General features: G+C 55.5%; 1 protein-coding gene across 1 annotated transcript in view; it reads left to right on the forward strand.

Annotated features, from left to right (window-relative positions):
- Positions 1–13,521, forward strand: part of MAPK8IP2 (mitogen-activated protein kinase 8 interacting protein 2) — a 56,776-nt gene extending 43,255 nt beyond the window's left edge. Inside the window, exons 5-12 of the mRNA XM_081022694.1 lie at positions 1,745–4,039; positions 4,611–4,686; positions 6,527–6,699; positions 7,523–7,632; positions 8,909–9,028; positions 10,365–10,435; positions 10,815–10,913; positions 11,813–13,521. Of these exons, the coding sequence (XP_080878820.1) occupies positions 1,745–4,039; positions 4,611–4,686; positions 6,527–6,699; positions 7,523–7,632; positions 8,909–9,028; positions 10,365–10,435; positions 10,815–10,913; positions 11,813–11,885 (3,017 nt within the window). The 3' untranslated portion in view covers positions 11,886–13,521. The remainder of the gene's footprint in view (positions 1–1,744; positions 4,040–4,610; positions 4,687–6,526; positions 6,700–7,522; positions 7,633–8,908; positions 9,029–10,364; positions 10,436–10,814; positions 10,914–11,812) is intronic.
- Positions 13,522–14,218: the final 697 nt, after the last annotated feature.

Here is a 14,218-nt window from a genome sequence, read left to right on the forward strand (position 1 = left end):
GGTCATGTGGCCAGAGCAGCGCACGGAAACGCCGCTTACCTTCCCGCTGGAGCGGTACCTATTTATCTACTTGCATTTTGACGTGCTTTCGAACTGCTAGGTTGGCAGGAGCTGGGACCGAGCAATGGGAGCTCACCCCATTGCGGGGATTTGAACCGCTGACCTTCTGATCGGCAAGTCCTAGGCTCTGTGGTTTAACCCACAGCACGACCCGGTACATGCACACGAAACACGCACACGAAAGCTCATACCAAGAACAAACTTAGTTGGACTCTAAGGTGCTACTGGAAGGATTATTATTATTATTATTATTATTATTCTGTGTGGTGTCGGGTATGGAAGAGGCTGCAGAGGAGCAACTGAGAGCTGACAATGGTTCCTTGCAAGCAGGGCTCACAGTTGGTGTCGATCAGCCGACAGGGAATCCCGCTGGTGCCAGGAACTCCATAGCGCAGCCCTGATTTGTCGAGGTCGCTTTCTCCATTTGCAGGAAGCTGTTTGCATTCATTCCTCGGCCCCCTGTGCATTCTTCCTTCTGCAGAGGAAGCTGCTTGCATGGCCACTGCTTCCTCCATCCCGACTGCAAGTCCCCTTTCAAGGCGCCCTCCCAGTGCCAATCAGCTGGTTGTTACAGAAAGTGTGTCTCCACAGAAGGTTGCTGCAACTGCCAATCAGCTGAACGTTGGCAGCTGTTAGTCACCTGTTGTTAAGGCATCAGGCAATTGAGTCACAGGTGGGAGGTCCCATCCCCTTGTCCAAGTTGGTGCACAGCAGAAGTTGCTGGGGGGTGGGTAGGGATGTGGCTCCAACTCCCCACTTCTGCACTAGACTGACTCAAGGGATGGGCTGTGGAGTTCAAGAGCTACAGGACTTGCCAGTCAGGGTCTGGGCCATGGAATGGCAACAGCAAAGGCCTTTGGAGGTCTGGGATATATCACACCATGAAACAGGACTGTTCATGGTGTCCCGACTATAAAATTGAAGAAATCGATATATATATAGCCGCACCGGCAGCATATTTCTTCTTTCTCGTATCCAAATATGCAAGGAGGGCTTTTACACTCGCCAGAAGCTCTGCCCTGCCCTCGCCGGTCCTGGAAGGATCCTTTTAAAAAGTCCCATATGCTCAGAGACTTTGCGCCTGTTCATTAGGGGAGATAGGAAGCCCAGAGCACTTGTTCTTTAGATGTTCCTTTTATGAAGAGGCACGTAGGGAGACCATTGATCCCCTGCTGGTGAGGCTCGCTGACCTCCCGGAAAAGCAAAAATTTGACCTTTTCCTGTTAGGCAAAGGTCATAAGATGACCCGGATGGTCGCCAGATTCTGTGTACAGATCTGTAGGCGCAGATCGTCCCCCGACCCAAACTAGTTCATTAAGAAAACCCCCAAACTCGGTTCCATGGGTGACTCTGGGTCATCTCTCTGCGGTAGCTTATCTTAAAGTTTAAAGTGTTTATACGCTTATCGCATTTATAAATCTTAAATTTATTGTTGTACATTGTTTTAAATGTTTGTTTTCCTTCTGGGATTGTACCCCCAAGTGTGTTTTATAAGCTGGTCTCCGACCGTAATAAATTATCTATCTATCTATCTATTGCACGATGATAGGTTGGTCCAACTAGATAAGGCCCAGGGTGAGACGGTTGTGTAGACTCCCCCAGATTGCTGGCTTTGACCTCACTAGAGTGCTGTCGGGATGGTTCCTGAGTCCTGAACTTTGCCGTCTGCTCCTTCCCCTTGCAGAGCGATCCTCCGCTGTGCACCCGTGTCTCCAGGACGGACCGTGCTCAGACGCCCGGAGTGGCACAGGCCCTGGCCGAGCCCAACCTCCTTGCAAACCACCGCTTTATGATGCCGAAGGGAACAGCCAGGAGCTGCGGGAGGCCCCGCCCCCTGTCCGACCTGGGGAGGACTACAACATGAACATCGTCTCCTCCATGCCCGGCTCTCAGCCTCCTTCAGATTCATCTCTCCAGGCCCCCAGGGAGGTTGCAGAAGATCCCCAAGGTCCCATCACACGCCTGGCATCTAAGTCGCCCGTCTTCAGCCCCCACAGGTCACCGGCAACGGAGATTTACTGCGCCAGGTTCCAGAGGGATGCGGCAGGATGCCAGGAGGCAGAGAAGGTAGCTGAGGGCTCCCCCGTCGTCTTTGCTGGGGGGAAATCAGGGCACGGGTCCCCCATCTCACTGATTGACCAGGGAGGCTCCCCGCTGTCGGACGATGAGGCTCCCAAGGGCCGCCGAGATGCTGGGTCTGGAAGGAGCCGCCCCACAGGAGACCATGCCGCTCCGACCAGAACGGCGACGGAATCCCTGAGCTCCGAAGGAGAAAGCGGCCACAGGGGCCGGGCACCCAGTGTGCGAGGGCCACCTTCTGCCTCGTCGGACACCACGTCTCCCTCGTCAGACCCCGGTATTGAGGCAGACCTCACCAGCCGCAACTCCAAGTCCTTCCCACCGTGCAGCCGGCACAGCGAGGACCTCAGCTCGCCTGGCTCCGACTCAGACGTGGAGGGCGAGATCGAGGCGGCCTTTGCCTGCAGCGGGAACCGCCTGGCCAGCAACATGATCTCCAGCATCTCGGAGACGGAGCTGGACCTGAGCAGCGACAGCAGCAGTGGACGCTCCTCCCACCTCACCAACTCCATTGAGGAGGCTAGCTCCCCGGGCTCAGAGGCCGAGCTGGAGGCAGACCTGGAGTCCCGGGGAGTGCTGGGCCTGAAGGACACCCTTCTGCTAGACGTGGGCAAAGAGGAGGAGGACGGGGTGGCGGTGGCCCCGGAGAGCGCAGTGGTGAGGAGGGACAGCCTGGCAGCCCTCAAGATAGAGGAGTTCTATGAGGACCCGTCCGCTCCTGTTGAGCCAATGGACAGGCCCCTCTCGGACTCGCTGGACCTGGAGATCGACCCCGACCACAGCCTGGAGACCCTGCGGCGCTCCTTCTACTTGCCGGTGGGGGCCAAGCTGGTGCCCAAGGGCCGCAGCGACAGCGATGACCGAGCGGGGAACAGCGAGTACGACTCCGATTCCGACTCCGAGTCGGAGGCGGACCTGAGCGAGGATTCTGACTCCCCGTGGCTGCTCAGCAACCTGGTGAACAAGATGATCTCAGAAGGCTCGTACCCCATCAAGTGTGCCGATGAGTGCTTCCCGGCAGCCCACTCCCTCTCGGACACCATCTCTCCCGCCTCCGACCTGGAGCCCGAGATCCCCAGCGAGGCCCTGGGGGAGGCGCAGCCCGGCCCTCCGCAGAGCATCGAGCTGGTGGACATGGAGACCCTGCGGTGTTCGCTACGGGAGGAGGAGAAGCCCACCGAGCCAGGGGGCCCGGCGGATGAGGTGGGGCCCTACCTGTTCATGAGCAACCTGACCAACGACACCATTGCTCCCGTCTTTCCTGGGAGGCCACTCTCCGGCTGCTGCAAGAGCGGCGGCGGCACCCCAGCCAAGGGCTTGCCCCCCAGGGAGGTAGCGGTCAAAGCCGACCCAGCCACGGGGCCCGAGGACTGGGCGATCGACGGGGACCTGGACTCTGGCATCTTGGAGGACAACGACATGATTGACGATGTCCGGTTAGAGGGCAGCGAGGGGCTGGACGTCTCCACCGCCAAGACCAACCGTTGCTTCAGCTTCGCCTACTCTCCCGAGGAGGAGGAGGAGGAGGATGGGGAGGCCCCTTCCCTAGGCAGCCTGAAGGGCTCCCCCTTCTCCGAGGAGATGCCCCTGCCCCCGCCCACCATAGCCCTGGACGACTCCCTGGCCTACGACTCCGTCAAGTACACCCTCGTCGTGGACGAAAACACCCAGCTGGAGCTGGTCAGCCTCAAGCGTTGCACGTCGGTGCTGAGCGACGACAGCGAGCTGCTGAGGGCCTGTGACGCCGCCGACCTGGAGGACGCGGGCAGTGACTTTGGGGAGGGGCTGGTGGCTCCAGACGGGCGCAGCTCTTCATCGGAGGACTCCTCGCCCGAGGCTGACCTCCACTTCTCAAAGAAGTTCCTCAACGTCTTTGTCAACAGTACCTCCCGTTCCTCCAGTGAGTGCCACCCCCTCTGTGGCTGGAGGGGGCAGGGTGGTTGGTGTGGGAGGGAGGGAGGGCACTTCCTGCGACCAGCACACGGCTGCCTGTTGCCACCCCAGTCACCTGGATGCAAGATCCAGGGGCCGTTCTGCTTTGGTCTCCTGGCTCCCAAGCAACAGGGACCCCCTCAGGGCCTCAGCTGCTGCTGCCCCATTGTGGCCACAGATGGTCTGGATTGGCTGTCTTCCTGCCGAGAGGCAGGCCTCTGCAATTGGCTTCCTATCCTTGGAAGAAGAAGCCCTCTGTCCTAACAGTGTGATTGGTACAGATGCCACACCCTGCCTTTGATTGGTAGAGGTGCCCCATCCCATCCCTGATTGGTACAGATGCCACACCCCATCCCTGATTGGTACAAGATGCCACACCCAATCCCTGATTGGTACAGATGTGAAACCCCTTACCCGATTGGTGCAGCAGGCGCCCCCATTCCTGACCAGTGCAGCCCCCCCATCCCTGATTGGTTAGCCCCTTGCTTTGGGTAATTGTCTGCAGCCTGCTGTGATCCTTTCTCTGCCCCCTCAACCAGGTACAGAGTCCTTTGGCCTCTTTTCTTGCATGGTGAACGGGGAGGAGCGGGAACAGACCCACCGAGCCGTCTTCAGGTGAGAAGGGAGAGGGGAGAGGCCTGAGGGTTCCCCAGCTCTCTGCTTTGAGGCTCCTTCAGGCCAGGAGATCAGTCCTGCGGGGCTGTCGTGGGGAGGGGGGCTCCCACACTCCCCGGCAAAGCAGAAGAGCATTTGAGAAACCCCCTTGAGAAGAGGGAACCCGGCCCCACTTACGCTGTTTGCCATGGACACGCCAGTCAAGGCTTAACCGTGGCTCCAGAAGAGGCTTTTCAACTCCGTGGATCTCAGCAGCACTCTAATATGACAGAGGGTGCTGCCAGGACACAGGGTCCCGAGTCAATTAAAAACACCAGCCCCTGCTCAAAGGTAAACCACCACACCGCCTGCTGGTGTACAGACCAAGAGGGGTCCAGATTCAGGAATCCAGGGAATGAGGCCATCCCCTGCTAGAAATTTAAGAACCTCGGAAGTGCCTGGATCAGGCCAAAGGGGGCCCATCTTGTCCAGCATCTTGTTCTCACAGCAGATGCCCCTTTTGCAGGATCCGAGCACAAGAGCCCTTTTTCCTATTGTGGTCAGTAGCGACTGATAGATCATTCCCCATCCATGAATTTGCCCAGTCCTCTTTTAAAGCCGTCTAAGTTGGTGGCCATCGCTGCTTCCTGTGGCAGGGAGTTCCGCTGCCTAAAAAAAGGGAGGGGGGAAAAACTTTTACGTCAGTAGGCTCAGTGACCCAAGGAATCTAAAGCAGTGGGCTTGGAACCAGAGTAATTTCCCAGTAGCTCACGCCAACTCTTGCAGTAGCAAGAGTTATCTAAGGATTGCAGCAATAATTATCATGTAAATCCCAGGATCCCAAACTTTTTGGAGCCTCCTGTTCCATAATCACAGAGTTCCATAATCCCAGCACCCCACTGCCTTTTGGAAAGCAGCGTGAACACACACCAGAACTAATAAAGAACTGAGCTGGAAAGAGGACAGAGAGAAGTTTTTCTCCATCTCTCATAAGGCTAGAACCTGTGGACACGTGGTGAAGCTGAATGCTGGAAGACCACAGAGTTAATCTATGGAACTCCCTGCCACAGGAGGCAGGGGTGGCTACCCACCTAGATGGCTTTAAAAGAGGGTTAGATAAATTCATGGAGGAGGAGAGGGGTATTTGGGGCACTCCTGCTTGGATCCTGCTCCCAGTAGGTTTCCAAGCACAACTCAAAGTGTTGGTGCTGACCTTGAAAGCCCTAAATGGCCTTGGCCCAGTATACCTGAAGGAGCGTCTCCACCCCCATTGTTCAGGCCAGACACTGAGGTCCTGCTCCGAGGGCCTTCTGGCGGTTCCCTCCCTGCGAGAAGCAAAGTTACAGGGAACCAGGCAGAGGGCCTTCTTGGTGGTGGCGCCCGTCCTGTCGAATGCCCTCTGTCAGATGTCAAGGAATGAAACAACTATCCGACTTTTAGAAGACATCTGAAGGCAGCCCTGTTTAGGGAAGCTTTTAATGTTTGAAGTTTTAGTGTGTTTCTAATCTTCGGTTGGAAGCCGCCCAGAGTGGCTGGGGAAACCCAGCCAGATGGGGGGGGGGGTTAGGAAATATTATTATTATTATTATTATTATTATTATTATTATTATGGCAGGCCTAAAGTCCTACAGGGAAGGGAAGCAGCGTGTTGGCTGTGGGCCCCCAAAGTCTCCCCCAAACTTAGTGCTTCTGAGATAACATCAAGAAGCTGCTTTCTACTGAGTCAGACCCATTGGCTCATCCGGCTCAGTCTAGCCTACACTGGTTGGCAGCCACAGCTCTCTCAGCCCCACTTGGGAGCCTTCTGCCGCTGAGCTGCTGTCATGGCCTTTCCCCAACTGGCCCCTTCTCCTGCCTCCAGGTTCATCCCTCGCCACGAGGACGAGCTGGAGCTGGACGTGGACGACCCCATTCTGGTGGAGCTGGAGGAGGACGACTACTGGTACCGGGGCTACAACATGCGCACGGGGGAGAGGGGCATCTTCCCGGCCTTCTATGCCCACGAGGTGGTGAGCCAGGCCAAGGAAGTGACAGGTGAGCTGGGGTGTGTGTGCCGGTGGCGCTGCTGGGAGGTGGCAGCAGAGGGTGGCAGGTGAAGCTTCCTGGCTGCCCAATGTCAGAGGCTGGCTGCACAAAGGCCAGAAGAGGGAGGAGGAGGAAATGGGTCGAGGGAAGTATGGTATAGTGTGGTGTAGAGGTTAAGAGCGGTAGACTCGTAATCTGGTGAACCGGGTTCGCTTCTCCGCTCCTCCACATGCAGCTGCTGGGTGAATGACTAAGGTGGGCCCATCTTTCTCATAGCTGCTGCTGGGTCTCTGGAGTGGGGTCTTCTCCAGACCTGTGTTCTTTTGGGGCGTGGGTGGTGCTGTGGTCTAAACCCATGAGCCTTTTGTGAGAGCCAGTGTAGTGTAGTGGTTAAGAGCGGTAGATTCGTAATCTGGTGAACCGGGTTCGCTCCTCCGCTCCTCCACATGCAGCTGCTGGGTGACCTTGGGCCAGTCACACTTCTTTGAAGTCTCTCAGCCCCACTCACCTCACAGAGTGTTTGTTGTTGGGGAGGAAGGGAAAGGCTTTGGGGTGTTTCGTGATGGGCGCTGTAAGAATTTGGGCCAACTGAGCTCAGCAGAGAAACCCATTTACTGGATCCCATTTGGGGAAAGTTCTTCCAAACTCTACTGTGAGAGAATAGAATAGAAAAAGGTGGTTTGGGGTGGAGACTGGGGGTATATGGGTGTCTCTGGCATGCCACCCAGCCTAGTTCCCTTGGGACGGGGAAGCCAGCCTGCCCTTTTCTGCAAGAGTGGGAGAGGCGAGGAGAGGGGAACTGCACCTTGACTCTCTGCTGGGTTCCTTGCAGGCCTGAAGCGGAACCCGTGCTGGGTGGAGCGCTTCAACGTCCAGTTCTTGGGCTCCGTGGAAGTTCCTTACCATCAGGGCAATGGCATCTTGTGTGCCGCTATGCAGAAGGTGAGGCCGGGAAGAGGGGCTGTGTGCCTGTGTCTGTCTGTCTGTCTGTCTGTCCTTGCAATGCTGTCTTGGGGCTGCTGCCAGGACAGAGAATCCAACCTGTTATGTGTGGGAATGTTGAGGGTGGCAGGAGAGGATATATTGTTTATTAATATCCTTCCTAACTTGCGCTAGCAAGTTCCTTCACTTAGCAGAGTTACATTTCCCTTTTTACATGCACAGCAGATAGCTGGTTGCAGGCTCGTGTGAGCCTCTCACTGTTATACAATTCAGTCTGTCTCAGATTAAATTATACGTTTCTGGTAAATTCCCTTGAATCCCTCTTAAAAGAATAAAGATGCCACAATCTTATTCAAAGTCAATAAAAGAAGTTTACTCACATCAGTTCACAGTTGGATCCCTGAAGGCAGACTTAGTTACAAATATGTACGTGTGGATCTACTCCATATGGGGGAATAATCCCAGTGCTTCTGCTAGCTGAGAGCTAGCAGAGCGGTTCTAGCTAAAAGCTGCTTAAATGAAGAAGGAAGTAAAAAAAAAGAGGGAAGGGTGCTGCGTGACTTGTCCTTTTGTTACCTGGAGAGGTTAGGTCACGCCCACCTTCTATCACATGCAAAAGGAAGGATGCTGCAGCCAGGAGGAAGAAGAAGTTTTGACTGGCTGGACCAAACATCCCCTCACATGTCTTCTCTAGCATTTCAAGGAATGCTGTACTTGACTGCTCTCAGTGGATTACCGTATTTTTCGCTCTATAAGAAGCACTTTTCCCCCTCCAAAAATTAAGGGGAAATGTGTGTGCATCTTATGGAGCAAATGCAGGCTCCATGGCTTCAGGGAAAGCAACGCGAAGCCTCCGGAGCACAGCGGGAGTGCTCCTGCTGCGCTCTGGAGGCTTCGCGTTGCTTTCGCTGAAGCCAGGAGAGCAAGAGGGGTCGGTGCGCACCGATCCCTCTTGCTCTCCTGGCTTCGCTTCACTGGAGAGGCGCTGCACAGCGGGAGGAGAAATGGAAGGGGCTCCGTTTCTCTTGCTGCTTCGCTGAAGGGGCCCTGCGCAGAGAGGGAGATTTTTTTTTCTTGTTCTCCCCCTCTAAAACTAGGTGCGTCTTATGGTCAGGTGCGTCCTATAGAGCGAAAAATACAGTACATCCCACATTACGTCTGCCTGGTGCGATGTCCCCTTGTCCTTTCCCCTTGGGATACACCGTCTAAACTCGGCGGACCCCTTCCCGTCTGAACCTGCACCCCTGCATGTGCACCCACCCTCTGTCCTTTGCAGATTGCTACCACCCGCAAGCTCACAGTACACCTGAGACCCCCAGCCACCTGTGACCTGGAAATCAGCCTGCAGGGCATCAAACTTATCCTGACCGTGAATGAGTACAGCCGGGATGAGGAGGTGAGTGGCGGCAGCAGGAGGCGGCGGCACTGGGGTGGGCCTGTGCAGCTGAGAAGGTCTTTGGGGTCCACGTCCCCAAAGACTTTGGTGAGGTGCCCAGCTGAGCAGGAGGCAGGATGTGTTCCGGGCACTTGCGTAAGCATGGACTTGCATGCCCGTGGTCTCACTTGGCAGAGTCTGCTTCTGTTGGAAGAGCCCCCTGCCCAGAGGGAGAACTTGGGCAAGGAGGGGGCAGGTGCAGCCGTCGGGGGCCTAATGGGGAAGTGGATTTATAGGGGAAGGGGAGTCTGCTCCTGCCCCATTTTCCGCTGGCTCAGTCCTACAAAGGAGGAGGAATGGCATGATTGACCCACATTGCAGGGAACAGGTTTTGAGCACCCAGTTTGAGACCCAGGTGGCTCCCCTCAGCCACTTGCAGGCATCTCCTCTCATCATCCCTGTAAAGGTATCGTTTCTTTCTTTCTATGTATACCACCTTGTGATGATTTATTGCCTTCATCTCTTGGCATAAATCACTTCCGGCAGAGTTAGTTGCCGGTGGCAGTTGCTCTAAGACAGCGGTTCTCAACCTGCGGGTCCCCAGATGCTGTTGGACTACAACTCCCATCATCCCTGAGCTCTGGCTTTGCTAGCTTGGGTTGATGGGAGTTGTAGTTCAACAACATCTGGGGACCCACAGGTTGAGAAAGGCTGCTCTGAGAGATAACTCTCAAGACACAGGAGCAGACCAGGCCATTAGCTCTTTATGGACGGTATGAAGCGTTCACGGTTGCAATATATGCAGAATAGTCCATTTAACCTACTGGTCCCAGCAGCAAGGCATCTCATACAAAATGCAGCCGCCTTCGGCATTCATCCATAGCTGCAAGCGGTTGTAGCAGCAGGTTCATCGGTTGGCAGGCGAGGAGAGAGACTTAACACACACTCTCACTGACTCTTTCTGCTGCCAAAAGAGAAACGAAAAGACCAGCCTTTTTAAGGCTACAAGTTCCTGACACTGTGCGAAAGAATCCAATTAACTCCTGAACCTTATCTCACTCCTGTTTAAGCAATTAGGCTTCTTGGGTCAGTTTCTGGAACATGCTCCACTTCCAATTAACAGAAACTCACTCAGACAGTTTTCTGCAAAACAGCCTTCATCCAAAGATCACAGGGTGGTTCACAACATGCTGTGATTGGACTTGTTCTATGATTCTAGACTGGAAGGGGGTCAGGAGACACAGGAGTTCCCAGTGGTACCCCTGCTGAAGATTTCGGGAGCCCCTTGGCCTTGAAAGGATTGGGGGGGGGGTTTCTTCCTGGGGTGTCCTTTAAGCCCTCCCTCTTCTCGTTCCAGTTTGAGCGCTGCAGCCATTTCTTCCAGATGAAGAACATCTCCTTCTGCGGCTGCCATCCCCGCAACAGCTGGTAAGTTCCCCTAGGGGAAAAGCCTGGCTCCGGGGGCAGGAGGGCTGCTTGCCCTCAGGACGTGAGGTTTCCTTGCTGCAGCACCTCAGGCAGGAATCCCCTCCTCGGCCATAAAAATACAGCAATGGCAGAGGAAAAGAACTAGCCCGTTGGCTGCTCTTTCCTGACACCCCAAACCACTGCCGGGGGGCTCTTCTTACATTCTTACGTTAAAATTTTAGGGCTACCTTTAAAACTGTGGTGCATGCGAGATGGTCAGCTGAGGGTGGGCCTTGCAAGCTGTCTGGCTGGAGAGGTCCTACCAGTTCCTGCATTGATGACCTTTCGGGACCCTTTCATGGTTCCCACTTTTGGTGCTGACCCTTCCCTTCCCTTCCAGCTACTTTGGCTTCATCACAAAACACCCCATGCTGAGTCGCTTTGCCTGCCACGTCTTCGTATCCCAGGAGTCCATGCGGCACGTTGCGGAGTGCGTTGGGTGAGTGGAGGGGGTCGCAGAGCGGGTTGGGGATGAGCCCCTGTGGACGTCTTGGGCTGTGGTCTGATGGGAGCTGCCCAAGGTATTGAGAGCACCCTTGAAGCTGACCCAGAAACTCCAGCGGGTGGAGAAGGCCGCAGTGAGACTCCTTATGGGGTCCTTGCTGTGGGATCACATTCATCCAGTGCTTTACCAACTGCACTGGCTCCTGGTGGAGCACAGGGTCAGGTTTAAGGTGCTGATTTTGACCTTTAAAGCCCTATGTGGCCTAGGACCCATGTACCTACAGGACCGCCTCTCCTGGTATGCCCCATGGAGGACCTTAAGGTCCACAAACGACAACATTTTGGAGGTCCCAAGTTGCAAGGTGGTTAGATTGGTCTCAACTAGGGGCAGGGCCTTTTCAGTACTGGCCCTGACTTGGTGGAACGCTCTGTCACAAGAGACTAGGGCCCTGCAGGACTTGACATCTTTCTGCAAGGCCTGTAAGACAGAGCTGTTCCGCCTGGCCTTTGGTTCGGACTCAGTCTGACCCTTATGTTTCTCTCCCCTTATGGTTTTGATTTATGGGCTACTTTTAAAATGAGGCTGCATTTTAAATTGCATTTTAAGCTGTATTTTAAATTGGTGTCCCCCCCCCCCCATTATGTTTTTTACTGTAATTTTACTGATGTTAGCAGCCCTGAGCCCAGCTCTGGCCGGGGAGGGCGGGGTATAAATAAAATTATTTATGATGATGATGCTGGGATCCTGCATACTGTTTCCCATTGGGGCACCTAGTTGGCCTCTGTGAGAACAGGATGCTGGCATAGCTGGGCCACTGGCCTGATCCAGGAGAATCTTACTACGTTCTTTGCTCCCACGAGTGCTGACTGGTTCTTCCTTCCTTCCCCTTCCAGCCGCGCCTTTCAGGAATACTACCAAGAGCACCTGGAGTTTGCTTGCCCCACAGAAGACATTTACCTGGAGTAGGACCTGAGCCCGGAGTGCCTCCAGCTTCTGCACCCCCTCCAGAGACTCTGACCCAGTGCCCCAGGACCCTCGACTCCGCCAGCCTCGACACCACCCATGCCACCATTTTCCAACCCTGCACCCTGCTGCAGCAGAGGGGAGGTGGGGCGGGGCAGGCGAGGGGGCAGAGAGATGGGGAGGGCGGCAGGCGCTGGCTGTGTGCAGTTGCCCCCTGCCCTCCCCCTCTCCTGGAGCCCCTCTCCCAAAACACCCGGGAGCAGATCTCTGGGGAGGGAGCCTTCCTCCTTGAAGCAGGTTGAGACCAGCGATGGGGCTGGAGGATGAATTTGGGAGAGACGAAGCCAGGAGTCAGCGCTTTCCAGGAAAGCTCCAGCCTTTGCATGGCGCCACCCTTCTCAGGGGCTGGGAGGAAGGCTTGGGGCACAATGACAGCCATCACTCTGTCCCCACGCCCACCCCGGTCCTCTAGAAACACACTCTGGGGCTGCGGGGAGCTCCCATACCTCACCTGCTTCCAGGCTAAATTCCTTTCATCTGTGTGAGAGTTGTGTGTGGGGAGAGGGAACAAGGAACCCCCCCTGCCCCCCCCCACAGCGTATGCCCATCCCTGGGCCAGGGCACTCTGCTCTCCCTTCCCTGCTTCTCAGCCCCCATTGCCTCAGCTCCACACTTGCCATGTGGGCTGCCCCGTTGCCATCCCCTGGGGGGGGGCAGTGCATGCAACTCCAGCTCATGCAGTGCCATAGGAAACTACACCGCCCCCACCCCACCCTTTCCCCAAAATCTGCATCCCTTGCTGCTATCACTCACCCTGCCACTCACCCACACTGTTGTGTTGCGGGAAGTGGAACAGCCTGCATGCTGCTTGGGGGGCGGGGTGCTGGGAGCTGAAAGGGCCCCCCCCAGATAGGGCCTTTGGGGTGTGTGTGAGCGATGAGCATGTGTGGTGCCGGGCTCAGCTGGTAGGCTGCCCACCTCGCAAGCAGAAGGTCCCAGGTTCCATTCCCGATAGCATCTCCACGCAGAGACTCCTTGCCCAAATTCCTGCAGAGCCACTCGATGGACCAGTGGTCTCAAAATGTGCCAGCTTCCTATGGCTTGTCCTGCCTGCGGAGGCGTTGGAGTCAAGGTGCCGACCATTCATAATCTGGCGAATTCCCCCGGAGGATGGGGTCAGGGGGCGGCTGATCTGGATCCACGGCCCACGGCCAGCTGGGGTCTCGCCCCGCAGTCCCGTGTCCTTCCCCAGCGCTGCCATCTTCCCGTTCTTCCTCTGTCGCTGAATCAGAGCATATCTGGGGGGTTGCTTGTCCGGCTCAGGCGCCCTCTTCTCTTTCTTGGCCTTCTCTCCCCCCCCCGCCCCCCACCCGCCCCGGCTCTCCTTCCCGCCTCCTGCCTCGCCCCCCACTGCTGTGCCTGGTGACCTCCTTTGCTTGCCAGCCCCGCCTGTTTATACTCAGTGCTAGCTGACTGACGTAGCGCTCACTGCTGTCCGTGTATGTAACGACGATATTTATCCGTAACCTTAACCGAGCAGCGAAGTGACCTGTACAAACCCCGGTTCAAAGGCCCTTCCTTCTCACTGCCTTGTCATGGAGTTGGTCTTTCAATAAAATATACGCTTGGTGTCACCACAGGTCGTGCCTGGTCTGCTCTGTCTTGTTGTTGGTTTTTTTAATATATTTATTTATTGGTATGCATCACCCTGATCTCTGGGTGGTGAGAGAATCCAGGAGTTCAAGGCACTTACACCCAGGGTTTGTTTTCCTTGGAACAAAGGTGTGTTTCAGACTGTGAAGTCTTTAGGATGTATGGTTTTATTTCTGCATATATACAACCTGAGGGGAGGGGAGTCCCGAATTTGGCACCTTGTACGCCCCCTTCTGGCACGTCCTGCAGCCAAGCTGGTGCCATTGCTCTGTTTTCTTTCGACCACATCAGCGAGCCCAAAAGGGTGGGGGTCTTGTCATCTGGGCAGCCCAGGGCCTTCAGACACACTGCCCAGCTCTCAGGCTTTGGGCAATCGTCTTCCTCCCCCATGGCAGTAATTAAGAGGATCAAACGAAAGCAACATCTTACCAGTTAGATTCTTTAATAATCACAGTGAGAGACAAAAGACCGTGTCTCCCTAGAAATGGCGGTGCTCCCAATTAAGGTCCACACCCCCTCCATCCCTATTAATCTATGTCACTCCTACATCTTGTAACCTGAGCTTGTACCCTCTGCACTTTCTGTTCTGAGACTTTCTGAGCCCTTCTCGACCTTGGGGAGGGCGGTGGAGGAATGCTGTCCAATGACTGTGAATCTGTTAACCCTGTCTCTTCCAGTGTTTC

Source organism: Podarcis pityusensis, assembly GCF_964106645.2.
Source record: "Podarcis pityusensis genome assembly, chromosome: 10".
Taxonomy (NCBI): domain Eukaryota; kingdom Metazoa; phylum Chordata; class Lepidosauria; order Squamata; family Lacertidae; genus Podarcis; species Podarcis pityusensis.